At 43.6% G+C, this 19,013-nt stretch overlaps 1 protein-coding gene across 1 annotated transcript in view; it reads left to right on the plus strand.

The window, feature by feature from the left end:
• The window catches only part of LOC124718713 (protogenin A-like), a 416,220-nt gene that overhangs the window by 215,952 nt on the left and 181,255 nt on the right, over positions 1-19,013 (plus strand). The window contains exon 4 of the mRNA XM_047244333.1: positions 16,340-16,484. Within this exon, the coding sequence (XP_047100289.1) occupies positions 16,340-16,484 (145 nt within the window). The remainder of the gene's footprint in view (positions 1-16,339; positions 16,485-19,013) is intronic.

Below are 19,013 nucleotides of genomic sequence, written 5' to 3' on the forward strand. Positions count from 1 at the left end.
TAAAAAAACCACCCAGTCCACGCCAGACAGCCGCTGCTACCCGTGTAGCCGCCTCCTGTGTGTAGTGGACTCCTGACCTATTTAGCGGAACCCGAAACCCCACCACCCTATGGCGCAAGTCGAGGAATCTGCAGCCTACACGGTCGCAGAACCGTCTGAGCCTCTGATTCAGACCCTGCGCTCGGTTCTGTACCAAAGATCCGCACTCGGTCCTGTCGACGATGCTACAGATGGTGAGCTCTGCCTTCATCTCGCTAGCAACACTGGCAGTCTTCATCAACTCAGATAGCCGCCGGAAACCAGAGAGAATCTCTTCCGATCCATAGCGACTACGTCATTAGTGCCGACATGGGCCACCACCTGCAGTTGGCTGCACCCTCTACCCTCCATGGCATCCGGAAGCACCCTTTCTACATCTTGGATGACTCCCCCCGGTGTGCACACGGAGTGCACATTGCCTTTTTCCCGTCCTTAGCTGCCTTACTCCTAAGGGGCTCCATCACCCACCTAACATTGGAGCTCCCGGTGACAAGCAATCCTACCCTCTGCGCTTGTCCGGACCTCTCAGGAAGACCGGCCACTGCCGCAACAGGCGAGGCCGCCCTGTCTCAGGAATACTTTCAGCAGTGGGCAGTATCTCAAACCTGTTACAGAGACGTAAGGGTACAGCCTTGCGGCCAGCACAAACTTTCGCCTTCCGCCCAGGGATTCGCGACCCCGCCACGGTTCGCCAGTCACCGTCAGGCAGGTGTCGAGCGGCAGGGACGTCCGAATCCGAGGGCGCAGTGGCATCAGGGATCCCAGGCGATGCTACAGGTTCCAGAGGCGCCAAAGCGCTCGACTCGGGTGTCCCAATGTCACCGCGTCCCTGGGCAACCGCCTGGAGCCTGTCGACCACGGCCAACACAGCTTCAAGCTGTTTAATGACAGTGGCCAATTCCTCCTGAATCCGTACACAACAGATGCAGTCCCTATCCATCCCTAACATTTTCTTCCCTTTCCTTTTATCTCACAAGCCGTTCAAAACGAACAGATAACTGACGACTACGCGAATTTATGCTATACAGGTACTAAAAGACGATGCTGCAACTTTGAAATACTATAATACGCCAGAAATTTGTGAATTAAACTATACAAGTACCCACAAACACGCAAACAAATTAAGAATTAAACTATGAAACAAATAAGTGAGCCAAGACTGCGACTTGCTGCTGGCTGCTACTTATCCAACACAAGTGCTGCAACACGACATGGCCTGCACTCGACTAATATCTGAAGTAGGGTTGGAGGGAACTGACACCATGAATCCTGCAGGACTGTCCATAAATCCGTTAGAGTACGAGGGGATTGAGATCTTTTCTCAACATCACGTTTCAAGCTATCCCAGATATGCTGAATAATTTCCATGTCTGGGGAGTCTGGCGACCAGCGGAAGAGTTTAAACTCAGAAGAGTGTTCCTGGAGCCACTCTGTACCAATTCTGGACGTATGGGATGTTGCATTGTCCTGATGGAATTGCCCAAGTCTGTCGGAATGCACAGTGGACATGAATGGATCCAGATGATCAGGTATGTGTCAACTGTCAGAATCGTATCTAGACGTATCAGGAGTCCCATATCACTCCACCTGCACATGTCCCACACCATTACAGCCCCTTGCTGACATGAAGGGTCTATGGATTCATGAGGTTATCTCCATACTCGTACACGTCCATCCGTTGGATACAATGTGAAACGAGACTCGTCCGTCCAGACAACTTGTTTCCAGTCATCAACAGTCCGCCGGCCGAAGTGGCCGTGCGGTTAAAGGCGCTGCAGTCTGGAACCGCAAGACCGCTACGGTCGCAGGTTCGAATCCTGCCTCGGGCATGGATGTTTGTGATGTCCTTAGGTTAGTTAGGTTTAACTAGTTCTAAGTTCTAGGGGACTAATGACCTCAGCAGTTGAGTCCCATAGTGCTCAGAGCCATTTGAACCATCAACAGTCCATTGTCGGTGTTGGCGGGCCCAGGCGAGGCTCAAAGCTTTGTGTCTTGCAGTCATCAAGGGTACACGAGTGCGGCTCCGAAAGGTCATATAGATGATGTTTCGTTGAATTGTTCGGCAGCATTGAAATCTGCAGCAATTTCCGGAAGGGTTGCACTTCTGTCACGTTTAACGATTGTCTTCAGTCGGACCCGTTCTTGCAGGATCTTCTCCCGGCCGCAGCGATGTCTGAGATCAGATGTTTTACCGGATTCCTGATATTCACGGCTCACTCGGGAGATGGTCGTACGGGAAAATCGCCACTTCATCGCTACCTCGGAGATGCTTTGTCGCATCGCTCGTGCGCCGACTGTAACACCACGTTCAAACTCATTATAATCTTGATAACCTGCCTTTGCAGGAGCAGTAACCGATCTAACAACTGCGCTAGACTCTTGTAGTGTTATATAGGCGTTGCCGGCCGCAGTGCCGTATTCTGCCTGTTTACATATTTCTGTATTTGAATACCCATGCCTATACCAGTTTCTTTGGAGCTTCAATGTAGTTACAAACTACGGCATAGCTATTTTCTGCATGACCCGCCGAAGTGTTGGAACATTGGTACTGTCGATGACCTCCTGAATGGCTGTTTTCAGCTCACGAATAGTTTTGTGGTTATTGCTTTACACCTTGTCTTTAATGTAGTCCCAAAGAAGGAGTCGCATGTGTTCAGATCCGGCGGCCAATGGTGTCCCATGTCAGTGGCTTCTGGGTGAGCCAGTATGCGGTCCCCAAAGTGCTCCTCCAGGACTTCAAACTCTCTCCTGCTTCGATGGGGTCGAGCTGCTCCGTCTAGCATGAACCATATCATATCGAAATTAAGGTCACTTTGGATAATGGGGACAAAACCATCCTCCTAAACATTCACGTACCGTTCGGTAGGCACCGTGTCATCATGGAATATGACAGATTATTCCGTGACAGGACATTGCACACAACACAGTCACCCTTTGAGGGTGAAGACTCTTTTTGATCGCGAAATACAGATTCTCAGCCCTCCAATGCGCCAATTTTGCTTATTGACGAACCTATCCAAATAAAAAATGGTTCAAATGGCTCTGAGAACTATGGGACTTAACATCTGAGGTCATCAGTCCCCTAGAACTTAGAACTACTTAAACATAACTAACCCAAGGACATCACATATATCCATGCCCGAGGCAGGATTCGAACCTGCGACCGTAGCGGTCTCGCGGTTCCAGACTGAAACGCCTAGAACCGCACGGCCACACCATCCAAATAAAAGTGGGCTTCTTCGCTAAACCAAACAATACAGGCGCATACTAATTCCCATGCCGGCGCCAGTTTGAACGTTCTAACGCAAACCGTTCAGAAGTTACGGCTCCTTTATGTCATATAGTTCCATAACTGTCACCACGTATATAGTCTGTAGCCGTCCGAATTTTATCAGAGTATCGTACGAGAAGTTCAATAAGTAAAGATATTTTCGAGATTTTTGGTAACAGCGTTTCGACGGCTTATGTGACCGTGCGGTTCTAGGCGTTTCAGTCCGGAACCGCGCTGCTACTACGGTCGCAGGTTCGAATCCTGCCTCGGGCATGGATGTGTGTGATGTCCTTAGTTTAGTTAGGTTTAAGTAGTTCTAAGTTCTAGGGGACTGATGATCTCAGAAGTTAAGTCCCCTAGTGCTCAGAGCCATTTGATTTGAACAGCGTTTCCTTGTTATATATTACATAAACATTTATATGCAGTGTATACTTCAAAATTGTGTAGCCTTTTTTCGTCCGGACGTTTTTTAGACTATCGTGTAAAAATTTGAAGTAAATGGGTCAAGAACTTTCGGAAAGATTTGCTAAAAACCTTTCCCCTTTATGTAGCATATATTTATTTATGTACCATACTGCATTTTGCATCATAAACTGTTTTCGAACTTTACGAATTACCTCGAGGAAAAAGATGTGTTGACACATAGCCAACACACATTCGAAGAAAATGATTTTATCTGATGTCCCATATGATCATACTTCTGGTAATAAACGTAGGTGTGGTACTGAGTCGAATCCTTTTCGGAAGTCAAGAAATATTATATCTGCTTGATTTTCGGGATGTGATGTGAGGAAAGTGCGAGGTGGGATTCTTTGGCATCAGTTACGTGTGAGGAACCCACGTCATTATGCCTGAAATGTATGTTTCAGCACAGATGACGTTCTACCACGAATTAGACGTCAGTGAGGGTGGACCGTCATTTTGTGGGGCTCCTCTGCTACCCTTGCAGACTGTTGTGATCAGTGCTCTCTGCCAACTACCGAGAAACTGAGCTGTAGGTTGGGTGTAATGGTACACGGCGCAGCTGTAGTGTTCCATCGCGAGCCCGACTGCAGCCGAGCGCAGACACGCACACACCTCGCCAGGGCGACGATTGGAAAATTACCCTCGGAGACAGACGCCTTGAGGGCACCTTTGATCCGTTCTATGAACGTCTCTCGCGCTGTCCGACGCTCCCTGTCCCAGACTCAACGCTTCCCGTGTCGCTCACGTCCCCAAAAGCGTTCGCCCATTTCCCCGCGGAAATATGCACCCCTGCTTCGGAATGGCGTGTTACACATTTACCACTACTAATCTTATCTGATAATACAGTTATAAATCTTGTTGTTGTCGTGGTCTTCAGTCCAGAGACTGGTTTGATGCAGCGCTCCATGCTACTCTATCCTGTGCAAGCCTCTTCATCTCCGAATAACTACTGCAACCTACGTCCTTCTGAATCTATTTAGTGTATTCATCTCTTGGTCCACGCTGCCCTCCAATACTGAGCTGGTGATCCCTTGATGCCTCAGAACATGTCCTACCAACCGGTCCCTTCTAGTCGAGTTGTGCCACAAATTTCCCTTCTCTCCAATTCTAATCAATACCTCCTCATTAGTTATGTGATCTACCCACCTAATCTTCAGCATTCTTCTGTAGCACCACATTTCGAAAGCTTCTATTCTCTTCTTGTCTAAACTATTTATCGTCCACGTTTCACTTCGATACATGGCTACACTCCATACAAATACTTTCAGAAACGACTTCCTGACACTTAAATCTGTACTCGATGTTAACAAACTTCTCTTCTTCAGAAACGCTTTCCTTGCCATTGCCAGTCTACATTTTATATCCTCTCTACTTCGAAAATCATCGGTTATTTCGCTCCCCAAATAGCAAAACTCATTTACTACTTTAAGTGTCTCATTTCCTAATCTAATTCCCGCAGCATCACCCGATTTAATTCGACTACAGTCCATCATCCTAGTTTTGCTTTTTTTGGTGTTCACCTCATATCCTCCTTTCAAGACACTGTCCACTCCGTTCAACTGCTCTTCCAGGTCCTTTGCTGTCTCTGACAGAATTACAATGTCATCGGCGAACCTCAAAGTTTTTATTTCTTCTCCATGGATTTTAATTCCTACTCCGAATTTTTCTTTTATTTCCTTTACTGCTTGCTCAATATACAGATTGAATAACATTGGGGAGAGACTACAACCCTGTCTCACTCCCTTCCCAACCACTGCTTCCCTTCCATGCCCCTTGACTCTTGTTAACTGCCATCTAGTTTCTGTACAAACTGTAAACAGCCTTTCGCTCCCTGTATTTTATCCCTGCCACCTTCAGAATTTGAAAGAGAGTATTCCAGTCAACATTGTCAAAAGCTTTCTCTAAGTCTACAAATGCTAGAAACGTAGGTTTGCCTTTCCTTAATTTATTTTCTAAGAAAAGTCGTAGGGTCAGTATCGCCTCACGTGTTCCAACATTTCTACGGAATCCAAACTGATCTTCCCCGAGGTCGGCTTCTACCAATTTTTCCATTCGTCTGTGAAGAATTCGTGTTAGTATTTTGCAGCCGTGGCTTATTAAACTGACAGTTCGGTAATCTTCACATCTGTCAACACCTGCATTCCTTGGGGTTGGAATTATTTTATTCTTGAAGTCTGAGGGTATTCGCCTGTCTCATACATCTTGCTCACCAGATGGTAGAGTTTTGTTAGGAAATCTTTAAAGTTTAAAACACCTCAATAAAAGAAATCTGTAAAAAAAAGTAATATGTATTGCTTTGAAAGTCTCTTCGGGTTTGCGGCCGGATTTAAAATCAAACCCAGCGAAGTGGCACAGTAGTTAGCACACTGGACTCGCATTCGGGAGGTTGACGGTTGAGTCCCGCGTCCGGCCATCCTGACTTAGGTTTTCCGTGATTTCCCTAAATCGCTTCAGGCAAATGCCGGGATGGTTCCTTTGACAGGGCACGGCCGACTTCCTTCCCTAATCCAATGAGACCGATGACCTCGCTGTTTGGTTTCTCCCCCCAAATCAATCCAATCGAATCCTAAAATCAACTCGATTCATTATTTCGGCGATCTAACAGTTCGCCATCTTCAGAAGAGCGCCGATGTTGACAAGGGAAACTACCCATCGCAGACCCCCTCCTCTCTCCCCCTCTCAGATTTAATGCTAAGATATTCCAATCGATAGCCCGTCAATAAATAAACACAGATAAAGCATGAAGACGCGAAGAAGGTGTAGTACTGAACTCTTAAAATAAGAAGGCAGAATGGAAATAGTGAACGGTCCAAAAACAGTAAGTGCAATAAGGAGCAGTCAAACAGCGATGGCGTCGTAGATAAGTGGCCATCATGATGGTTTGCCAAGTGGGCGACCCGTGTTCGAAGCTCCCTCGTGCCATTTATTTATTTATTTATTTATTTTGCAGCATTCTGAACCGTCTGTCTGGTCATTGAAATGTTTGTTCTCTTTCTGTAGTCTTGGCAGTTTTATTCATATGACTGGTTTCGGTTCATCTAGAACCATCTTCAGATCTGATATTTCGGTTACAGGAGTAACCCGTCCAAATCACATGTGACGCAGCATGTGAAAGTCAGTCATATGAATAAAAATTTTGCAATCAAGACGGATTATAAGTAATATTTTAAAATCACTGGTTGCGGCTATCCTATCAGACATTGTCTGTTTTTGCAGAGTCTTGGCAGTTGTCACTATACATTGGTCATTGACATGGAGTCATGTGGTAAGAATACGTTACCGTCGCAAGTAAACGAGATGAATAGTGACAGCAGCCGGGATACCACATAGACGCCTCACAGAAATGAAAAGACCAAATAAACGGGTGTGAGCTATGTTACAACAAAGGAATTGAAGCGTCAAGACTTCTAAAACGGTTCGTAACTTCAAAAACGTTAAAAACATATATTTTGACATAACACAGAGAAACTGTGTGATTGTGAAACTGTTGCGTTCATTTGTTGCAGCTTATATGACAAACTATTAAGTTTTCATCATTTCCTTGGAATGATCACATTCACATTCTTACGAACACCGATATCTGGCAAGGATGCATATCTCACTCACTTACCATTAGTACAAATTAGGTGCGTCGATAAGAGATCCCTATCGTATGTCACTAATGCCGTGTGTGATACACCAGACGTGTTTTCCAGTGGAGGATTTGTTTAACTTGTCGCCTTGTCATCAAAAGTTTGCGGATCCCATTCTAAAGCCTCTTCCTTTCGGCTGCTAATAGTATAGTTGTGCAGAATCAACGGTTATTATTGGTCCCTACCTTACACCTCGCTGTTGCAAACTCAAGTTACACCACGACACAGACACAAATTTGGATACAACGAACAGAAGAAGAAGAAGAAGGGGAAAAAAAAGGTGAGTTTCCCTTGTGAGTCCCGCTTTGAACTGGTCAGCAGCAGCGTTCTTTTCAAGATGACGAAGTTGGATCGCCAAAATATTCTGAATCGATTTGATTTTAGGATCCGGCAGCAAACCCGAAGAGACTAAGACCTATTACGCCAAGAAAACCTATGAAGTCACAATATGTATTGCCCTTTTACGTTTGATAATATAAGCAGTAGTATTTTGAAACTTCCTGGCAGATTAAAACTGTGTGCCGGACCGAGACTCGAACTCGGGACCTTTGTCTTTGCAGGAGAGCTTCTGTAAAGTTTGGAAGGTAGGAGACGAGGTACTGGCAGAAGTAAAGCTTTGAGGACGGGGCGTGAGTCGTACTTGGGTAGCTCAGTTGGTAGAGCACTTGCCCGCGAAAGGCAAAGGTCCCGAGTTCGAGTCTCGGTCCGGCACACGGTTTTAATCTGCCAGGAAGTTTCATATTAGCGCACACTCCGCTGTAGAGTGAAAATCTCATTCTGGAGTAGTATTTGGTCCAAGCGTCGTCGCGCCAGGGGACGGCCGACTAAATAAAAAATAAAACTCATTCAAAAGAGAAGTCAACAGCATCTGTCCTTTCATTATTGCTGGGTTTTATAGCCACTTCTGTTTGCCGTCATCTCTTCCAGACCTGCGCGTGCTGCATCGACACCACAGAATAGCTAGTGAAGTTGTAATTACTTATTATAAAAAATATGAAAAACAGTTCGTCTTTAAATAGACTAATTTTGTTACTATTTTATGTCATATTTGTACTTAATTACGTACCAACGTATTTTCACACATTAATCTGTCTTACAAAGCCTGGAGCGATTTGGTGACAGCATACTAGCCCACACTTCATTAAATCGCGAGCGCGAATCGGAGTAAATTCATTTAGGACTAAGATTCAACTATTTGATATTGTTGTTTTGTTATTTATGTACGTTGCCTCCACAGCTTACTTGTATTTAACTTCCATGCTTCGTCATATTTAGGTTATTCACTTCTTATTTTATTTACTTAGCGGTCACCCGACGCGACGACGCCTGGATCAAAATATTACTATTTGTCGGTCTTTCATTTTTTAATTTAAGTTTTCTTTCATGCATATGATCGACACTGTGTCCCCACATTCGCACAAATACTTTGAGGGACGAAAGACCAAATTACGACGAGAGATTTTTTCACCTAGGTGATTTACGTGCTTATTTTTGTAATTCACGCATATATTCAGTGATCATGTTTTAGTATGTAGTTAATTAAGGTAGGTAATGTAAGGAAAATGCAGTGGCGATAATTCTAAATCAAGTGGGAAGAATGGGGGCTTTCATTGCGCTCTCTTGCAATAGGCTGCCTTAACTATTAGGGCAAAGTCGTTTGATTTAATAATGAATTGTAGACCTCAGAACTACAAAAAATCTGCGAGAGCATATGTTTATCTTTTACAGTTGAGTCACTGTCATCCTTTTCCTGCTTGTATGTGCTGAAACGGGCGACTTCAAAAGAGAAAAATCGTTATTGTTGATCAACCGTAATAGAGAAACATATGTTTTCGCGGACATTTGTTTGGATCATTTTGAGTTCTACGGTCTGGTACGACGTAACGTGAGGCGGCTCTTATGTATTGCTTTGAGTATATCAAGAGAGCGCGCTGGCGAAAAATATTTTTACTTAATTTAGCTGATGAAATTTAAATGGCTGAACAGGCTTTCATGGAACATCGTTAAGAACCATCCCTATCAAACCAACCGTCAAATAAAAAAAAAGACACATTAAAATTTGACCATTCTTTTGGGAGCTAAGCACGCGTTAAACACCCCTCTGTCGGGAGTTGAAATACCTACTTGATTTTCTTTTCGTGGTCTTCTGTCCAAGTACTGCTTTGATACAGCCCTCTCTCCGGTATCTACATAACTATTGCGACATTCGAGGAACGTTCAATAAGTAATGGAGCACATTTTTATCCTCGGCCAATTTCTGTTGAAAAAATGGGTAATTTGTTGTGGGACATCGTGGAATATTCCTGCTACAGCCTGTATAGTTTCATGAAGTTCCGGTTGGTGACAACGTTATACGTAGTCTTCAAATTGACGCCTGTAACGGAGGTGCGTACCAGGCAGAGTGTGAAACTTCCCCATTTGTATGTAAAAATGATACCGCTGGAAAAACACTTACGTTATTTGATTTTCAATCAGCTGAGCAAAACTCAACGTACTCAGACACTTTTCTCTTTACTTATTCTGATCATCACTAAACTGACACAATATTTTAACGCAATGCAATCTGACTTTCAATAAGTCCTACAAAAGAGTAGCCCTGACTAACAATAACCTATACCTTTCATGAATAACTTACCTCACAAAAATCTTCGTTTCTCGAACTACTCCAATACAGCGGCGCCAATACTGCCAACTAAGTAAAAGATTCTAACTACTGGAGGCACTAACCACTGATAGGCATATAGTTAGCAAATGAAAGATTTTGATAGAGAACAAACAATGTATTTACCTTAATAATATTCAAAAGTCATTATATTTGTGACATCCAGTTTAACAAATTTCCTTTTTCTGACGGACACACGTCCGGATCGTCCGCTCATAGTAACCTCTCAAAACTCTGGAACTTCTCTCCCTACATCCACCTCCAACTGCGCAACGCTACGCGCTGTTCACATCCAACTGCCCAACACTACACAAGCGAATATTCCAACAATCAGTCCAACCAGTCACAGACCGCAAATAGCGCAGTCAGCGATTTTCATACAGAGCACTACGTGGCGTTACCAACATAAAAACCTAAAAGTGGTTGAAATGCCTCTGAGCGCTATGGGACTGAACATCTGAGGTCATCATTCCCCCAGAACGTAGAACTACTTAAAGCTAACTAACCTAAGGACATCACACACATCCATGCCCGAGGCTGGATTCGAACCTGCGACCGTAGCAGCCGCGCGGTACCGCACTGAAGCGCCTAGAACCGCTCGGCCACGTGGCCGGCATAAAAACCTAAACAGCCTAATTACGAGAGCTGTGATTGAGTTTCTTTTGGCAGAAAACGAGAGAATCACAGATATCCATGTGCGCTTTCAGAATTTCTACGAAGCACGAAGAAGCACGATGAGTCGTTGGGCGAACCCGTACGATCTCCCGCGTGCCAGATGTGCTACCCTTGCACTAAGCAATATTCTATGTATTGTCTAAATTGTTTAAACAATATTCCGTACACTGCATTGGTATGTCGACGAAATTCCATGCCCCGTTTTGTTCCCCTTCATGGCACGCCGTCCTAGGCTTGCATTCCAGCAAGATAATGCCCGCTCTGACAGGGCGAGAGTTTCAACTTCTTGCCTTCGTGATTGCCAAACCCTGCCTTGGCCAGCGAGGTCGCCTGATTTCTACGTCTACATGGATACTTCGCAAATCACACTTAAGCGCCTGGCAGAGGTTTCATCGAACCACTTTCACACTAATTCTCTATTATTCTAATCCCGTACAACGCGCGGAAAAAACGAACACCTATATCTTTCCGTGCGAAATCTTATTTCCCTTATTTTATTATTATGATCGTTTTTCCCTATGTAGGTCGGCGTCAACAAAATATTTTCGCATTCAGAGGATGATGATAATGAGCGTATGGCATTGGTGGCCGGGAGACCCCTCGCGGGGCGGTTCGGCCGCCGCTCCACAAGTTCTTTAACGCCACTACGGCGACTTGAGAGTCAATGAGGACGAAATGATGATGAAAGACACACAACACCCAGTCATATCGAGGCAGAGAATCGCACCCGGGACCCCGTGCGCGGGAAACTAGACCGCTACCGCAAGACCACGACCCGCAGACACATTCGGAGGAGGAAGTTGGTGATTGAAATATCGTGAGAAGATTCCGCCGCAGCGAAAAACGCCTTTGTTTTACTGATGGCCACCCCAAATCCTGTATCATGTCCTTGACACACTCTCCCCTATTTCACAAAACGTGCTGCTCTTTTTTGAACGTTTTCGAGTTGCTCCGTCAGTCCTATCTGGTAAGGATCCCACACCGCGCAACAGTATTCTAAAAGAGGACGGAGAAGCATAGTGTAGGCAGTCCCTTTAGCAGATCTGTTATGTTTTGTGAGTGTCCTGCCAATAAATCGCAGTCTTTGGTTAGCTTTCCTCACAACATTTTCCATGTGTTCTGTCCAATTTAACTTAAATAGGTATTTAGTTGAATTTACGGCTTTTAGATTTGACTGATTTATCATGTAATCGAAGTTTAACGGATTCCTTTTTAGCGTCCATGTGGGTGACCTCACACTTTTCCTTATTTATGGTCAACTGCCAGTTTTTGCACCATACTGATTTCTTTTATAAATCGTTTTGCAATTTGTTTTGATCTTCTGATGACTACTGGTCGATAAACGACAGCATCATCTGCAAATAACCGAAGACGGCTGCTGAAATTATCTCCTAAATCGTTCATATAGATAAGGAACAGCAAAGGGCCTATAACACTCCGTTGGGAAACGCCAGAAATCGCTTGTCTGTCACTCGATGACTTTCCGTCAGTTACTACGAACTGTGACACCTCTGACAGGAAATCACGAATCCAGTCATTACTGAGACGATATTTCATAAGCACGCAATTTCTCTACAAGTCGCTCCCTCTCCAAATGAGAATACGAGGGCTATCCACAAAGTAAATTACGTTTTGGAATTAAAAATAAATAAAGTATTGGAAAATTTGTTTTATTACATACAGATGAAAGCCGCACTTAAATACTACTTTTCTACATAGTTGCCATTTAAATTAAGGCACTTATCGTAGCGATGGACGAGCTTGGAAATTCCTTCGTCGTAAAATTCGGCCGCCTGCGCCTTCAACCACGTGGTTACCTCTTCTTTTGGGACAGAAAAGGTGTGACTTTTGTGGATTTCCTGGAAAGAGGCACTACAATAAACTCTCAAAGGTATTGCCAAACTCTGCACAACCTCTGAAGAGCAATACAAAACAAGCGCAGGGGAAAGTTGGGCTCAAAGATCTTGCCGATTCACGACAACGCCCGGGCCCACACGGCAAATGCCACTCGTGAAGTTCTCGAATCTTTAAAGTGGGAGTTGTTTCCTCATCCGCCGTACAGTCCCGACCTGGCACCGAGCGACTTCCACTTATTCCCAACAATGAAGAAGTGGTTGGCTACGCAGCGTTTTGATGACGACGCACAGCTTCAAGAAGAGGTAACCACGTGGTTGAAGGCGCAGGCGGCCGAATTTTACGACGAAGGAATTCCCAAGCTCGTCCATCGCTACGATAAGTGCCTTTATTTAAATGGCAACTATGTAGAAAAGTAGTATTTAAGTGTGGCTTTCATCTGTATATAATAAAAAAAATTCCAATACTGTATTTATTTTTAATTCCAAAACGTAATGTACTTTGTGGATAGCCCTCGTATTTGGAGGATTATGGGCAAGGCCCTACAACCAGCTCGGGATGTTAGACGACCTAACGCGCTAACTGGACAGAATTTGGCGCGATGTCCCTCAGGATATCCAACAACTCCATCAATCAATGGCAAGCCATATAACTGCTTGCACAAAGGCCAGAGATGGACCAACGCGTTATTGATTTGCGCAATTTGTGAAACTCTTTCTATTGAATAAATCATTGAAATTTTCGGACATTGTAATCATTTGTTTGTCAGTGCATGTGCATCACATCCACGTATTTCCGTCCCAATCGGATAATTCCTGTGTAGTGCGTCGTTTTTATTTTAAGTATATTAAGGGGAGCCGGAGGTGCCTATGCTGCCCATGTTAAAATCACTAAGTTTGAGGAACATTTATGAATAAACTACCAAATAGAAAAATTTGAATTTTTGTACATATAGAGTGGTTTAGTATTGCAGTTATGACAGAGGGATTTTGGAATATCTTTTCTAGTTTCCTTCCAGTTATTTTTTTTATTAATGACCCAAATTTTTTTTACAAATAATTGCTTTATAATTAAACTGAAATGAAACTACTGAACTTATTGCCAAATGGCTGTGTTACAATGTAAGTTTGACCACTAGGAGTGCTGTATAAAAATTTCATCTCTCTAGCTTGAGTGGATTTTGAGAAAATGTTCCTTATATTCGAAAAATTGTAATTTACGGGAAATGGCTATCAAAGTTTCTCAATACATTCCTGCACTGTAGGATGGATTATCAGGGTCTTCTTCTTCATCCTCCAAAAGCTTCCTCTTCTGTCTTCTTTCCTGGCCTGTTGTTCCATCATACTTCGTATGCCTTTCTCTTCTTTCTGCTTCTCTTATCCTTTCTCTGTCAATATTTCTTAGTGCTCGTACAGTGTTCACCCCAGCTGTAAATCCTAATGCCTTCAGAACTTCACACTTCGCACTGTTCCCTTGGTTGTAGGTTGCTATTGCATCATAAATGCCAAAGTGCAGTGTTTTTATGCTTACAAACTCCCTTTTAGGAATCACTTTCCAAATCAAATTGTTTACGCTCTCATTAGGGTTCTGCGTCTTTCCGTGTAGACATTTGTGTAACAATTCTGGCTGTGCTAAGTCATGAAAATTTGGTTTTATTGCATATATTTCTTAGTGCTCGTATAGTGTCACTAACATATTCACGAAATCTGTCACTTCCACCAGTCAGCTTCTTGCTAGATGTCACAGGACTATGGCCGGCCATGTGTTGCTTAGCAGAAGAACGCACTGTTTCAGTGATTGTAGTATCGCAACTTGGTATTAGTGTTAATTTTCTTTTCCCCACGCTCTTCCTCTTCTTATATACACGGTTACTAAAACGTGGCATCGTAACCAGAACAACGCTTTACACAAGAAGTATAATACTACCGACAACAGGCGCAACACTGAACTAATTCGAAACGGTAAACAGCAAAGAGACTAGACTAGGCCACTGTTTCTATGTTTCGATACAGTGTATCGATACGTGGTACTGTTTCAGTGTTTCGGAACGGCTACGGTTCACTGTTTCGAAACAGTGTTGTTTCATTCCACCCCTGTCTCGGATAACTGGACCAGATTCGGTCTCGAGCCAGACACAGAAACTGTATCATTGTTTCTGAATAAAGCTGTTTCAGTCCACCAGTGCTTGGAACGGATTAATTGTATCGAAACAGTGATGTTTCATTCCCCTCTGTGTCGGACGAGATTCGGGCTCGGCACAGGTACTGAAACACATTTAACATACCACTTCATGAAACACTTTCAAGAGTGTCAAAATCTTTTTGACAAGCAATAGCCTGAAGCTTAAGATATCCGAAAATAAAGCTTCGTTTCTAGCTGACCGTCATATTTCGAAATGGCGTAACATCTGCTTTATAAACACTAACCAAGCAATAAAACAACGCATACTATTCACATTCAAAATAATAAATATGTGAAAATCATTCAGTTAAATTACACTTTTTGATAACATACGCTTCTCTGTTCATGTACAGCAATCATATTAAGAAACGTAAGTAAGCCTACAACATTTCGAATAAAAAAAGGCGTAGAGTGACAGTTATTAGACATATACATAAATTTGATGTGGGTACAATTGCAAGCAATCTGTTTGACATATCACTGATAGTGTAATGGTGAACGGGAAGGACTAGGAAGCATGGTGAATTTATAGTAACGGTTCGAAACACATTGAAAGACAAAATTTTTTCTGTTATATTTTGTTATTTATTCGAATTATTTGGCGTTATTTGTGAGTCTATAGTCACTGTGCCTATTATCCTCAATGATTCCCTTTGTGTGCATGGAAATTAGCAGGATGGGTATATTACCCATACTAACGGAATGTGGGAATCCCAGTAGCATATCCCTTGTTTCTGCAGTTTGCTCCCACCTCCAGTTCCGTTCGTGGTGGCTCTTCTGTCTTCAGCTATGGCTGTCCTCAGCCAATTGAAAAGTATGAAAGTCACACGACACGAAAGCAGCGCATTTGCTGCAGAAATACGAAACTGCCAAGACGCCTAAGTGATAATTTCATACTTTTCTGCGATATGATTAGCGCTCTCGCACCTCATTTGTGTTTATGTGGACATACTTATACAGTAGACAGTCAAGATGATAACATGTGTAGGTTTATTAGATTACAAAACACAAACTGTTTCACTGTTTCGAAACAGCGTATCGAAACATTACATTGTACTGTTTCATTTGTTTCGAAACAGTTACGTGTTTCAGTTTGCCCATCTCTAAAAGAGACGATGTTCCGCGCTCTTAGCGCTTCATTTGTCACAGAAAACAATGTAGCCAACCCTTGCACACTCGCTGTATGCGTAACATAAGGCGCTGTATGTGTAACAGGCCGAGAAAATCGCAAGCAGTTCGCCAGGAAGTCACGAGAGGGTGTTAGATGCATTCAGCGGCCGCCCATTTCCTCTGCAGGCGTGGGGGAAAATGGTAATAACTCCACTTCTAGGGCGAGTAGAACAATGATTCAAAGTTTACATTAAAGATGAATGTTCCAATTAATTTTCGGTAGGAAAAAAAAATCGTAATTTTTTGGATTTGACCACCTCCGGCTCCCCTTAAGGGAATTCGGCTATCTCGCCACTTTCTTGAATCAAAGTGTTTGGGCCTCGCATTTCGCCGCAGCGCAGACGCCTCCAACGGCAGCAGCCAACCATAGCGCGGCCTCCTGTGTTGCAGGTATCTCGCACGAGTTCTCCGCGGTCCCGGAGAACGTGACGGCGACGGCGGGCGAAGTCGTGCGTTTCACGTGCCAAATCCAGTCAGTTCCAAGTGCGACCATCGCGTGGGAGCACAACAAGAAGCAACTACCTCAAAACAGCAGGTGAGTGGCTGCAGTCGCGAGAGCCGATTGGACACACGTTGCTTGAAGCATCCACTGTAGCAGAGATGCATTGGTACTTTGAGTACTGCCTTGTGGCCTTGTTTCCTGTCTCAACCCTCCAACAGCGCTGATAGGTCATAATGAAGAAACATCAGCAGATTACCAAACGTCATCTTACCATCACGCCAGAGGATTTGAGGGTTTGAGACAGAAAGCATATTCAGTAATAACTATAGGTTTATTACTTCTGGATGAAAGATGCATAGTTATAAAAGAATTATATCACTAGAAAACGGCTGTGATTACAGATATCGTATGTATGAGGCATTCAGGGAACAAGAAGCCCAACAAGTGATACAACACGCCATTTTTGTCATGTGCAAGGAAGAAATGGGTGTCCTGCGCTCAATTACGAGATGTAGATCTTATACAAACAGTAAAACACACGGAAATCTGTAATAAGGTTCATTTTAAAGTGTAATTTTTCTCCAGGTTTAAAGTACAGACAATCTGTATGTGCTAGGAATATTCAACAGTGGGTGAGGAAAAAGGATACCACAAAGAGATAATTTTAGGAAAAGTAAGGCATGTTCTTGCTTGAAAAGACAATTTTATGTCTGTCTGGTGGACCGGCTTACAGCGCCACCTAGGGTGAAGAGAGGTGATTCGCACCAATAAGCCAATTCCTTATATACATTAGGAAAAAGAGTAATGTATACTCCTGAGAGCTGTTTATTGGCGATTGGAACATGTTAAAATTTAGGAAGGAATTGGACTGCGATTATGTAAAGAGTGATATAAAAACTGTTACGAGGTCAAAAACTAGCTCGACCTCCTTCAGAATTACGAGCTATGTAATGCCTGCAAAGGTTGTTGTGATTTGACTTGATGCGTTATCGAAAAAAAAAAATAAAATAAAAAAAGAAATGAAAAATAAAAAAATAAATAAAAATGGTAGCTCACCAACTGACAGAGTACTAAGTATACAGCGCGATTTTTTTTTTTAAAAAGAAGCAGCCTTTCTCTGTTTAGTAACAATCTTCTAACTCTGTACAGCTAATACAGTACGTAAAAGATAGAAGCGTTCTAGCCAGCAGGACTCCCCTCATTCAATTTAGAAAGCATTTATCTCACTATACCGGTAACAGACCCAACAGACATTATACGAAAAAATCTAAAAACATACAGCCGCTCCCTGGTGAACACATTACTCAACTACTCGCGTTAGTAGTGCTTATAACGGCACATGGGAGCCCCGTTTCAGAGCCTTGGCAAATAGTTTTATAAACTATGTTGAACCTTAGATGGTTTTTCAAAAATACTTGGAAAAGAAGAAGACATTTTGGTTCATGTTAGGGATGACAAACTCTGCTTTATACACTCATGCTCATAAATTAAGGATAATTGCAGAATGTGGTGCCACACAACGTGGCACTACACAAAACTGGTGCTAATAGTATTGGCCCATAGGGAACACACACGACACAGATCTGTAAGTCCACGGTATTGGAGATAAGTCGAGAAACCGTCCCGAAACACATGGGCTACAAAACGCCACTGTCTCCTGCACGTGTACCCCGACATCAATATGGGATATGATCACCATGCACACGTTCACAGGCCGCACAACGGGTTGGCATACTCTGGGTCAGGTGGTCGAGCAGCTGCTGGGGTATAGCCTCCGATTCTTGCACCAGTGCCTGTCGGAGCTCCTTGAGATGTCGTAGGGGTTTGAAGACGTGCAGCGATACGTCGACCGAGAGCATCCCAGACGTGCTCGATGGGTTTTAGGTCTGGAGAACAGGCAGGCCACTGCATGTTCTGTTTAAAGGTACTCCCCTACGATGGCAGCACAGAGGGGCGTGCATTATCATCCATCAGGAGGAAGGTGGGACCGACTGCACCCCTGAAAAGGCGGACATACTGGTGCAAAATGACGTCCCGATACACCTCACCTGTTACAGTTACTCTGTCAAAGACATACAGGGGTGTACGTGCACCAATCATAATCCCACCCCACACCACCAAACCACGACCTTCATACAGGCCCCTATCAAGACCATTAAGGGGTAGGTACAGGGTATTTCAAAAATGACCGGTATATTTGAAACGGCAATAAAAACTAAACGAGCAGCGATAGAAATACACCGTTTGTTGCAATATGCTTGGGACAACAGTACATTTTCAGGCGGATAAACTTTCGAAATTACAGTAGTTACAATTTTCAACAACAGATGGCGCTGCAAGTGATGTGAAAGATATAGAAGACAACGCAGTCTGTGGGTGCGCCATTCTGTACGTCGTCTTCCCGCTGTAAGCGTGTGCTGTTCACAACGTGCAAGTGTGCTGTAGACAACATGGTTTATTCCTTAGAACAGAGGATTTTTCTGGTGTTGGGATTCCACCGCCTAGAACACAGTGTTGTTGCAACAAGACGAAGTTTTCAACGGAGGTTTAATGTAACCAAAGGACCGAAAAGCGATACAATAAAGGATCTGTTTGAAAAATTTCAACGGACTGGGAACGTGA

This window comes from Schistocerca piceifrons, chromosome 10, assembly GCF_021461385.2.
Source record: "Schistocerca piceifrons isolate TAMUIC-IGC-003096 chromosome 10, iqSchPice1.1, whole genome shotgun sequence".
NCBI classification, from domain to species: Eukaryota; Metazoa; Arthropoda; class Insecta; order Orthoptera; family Acrididae; genus Schistocerca; species Schistocerca piceifrons.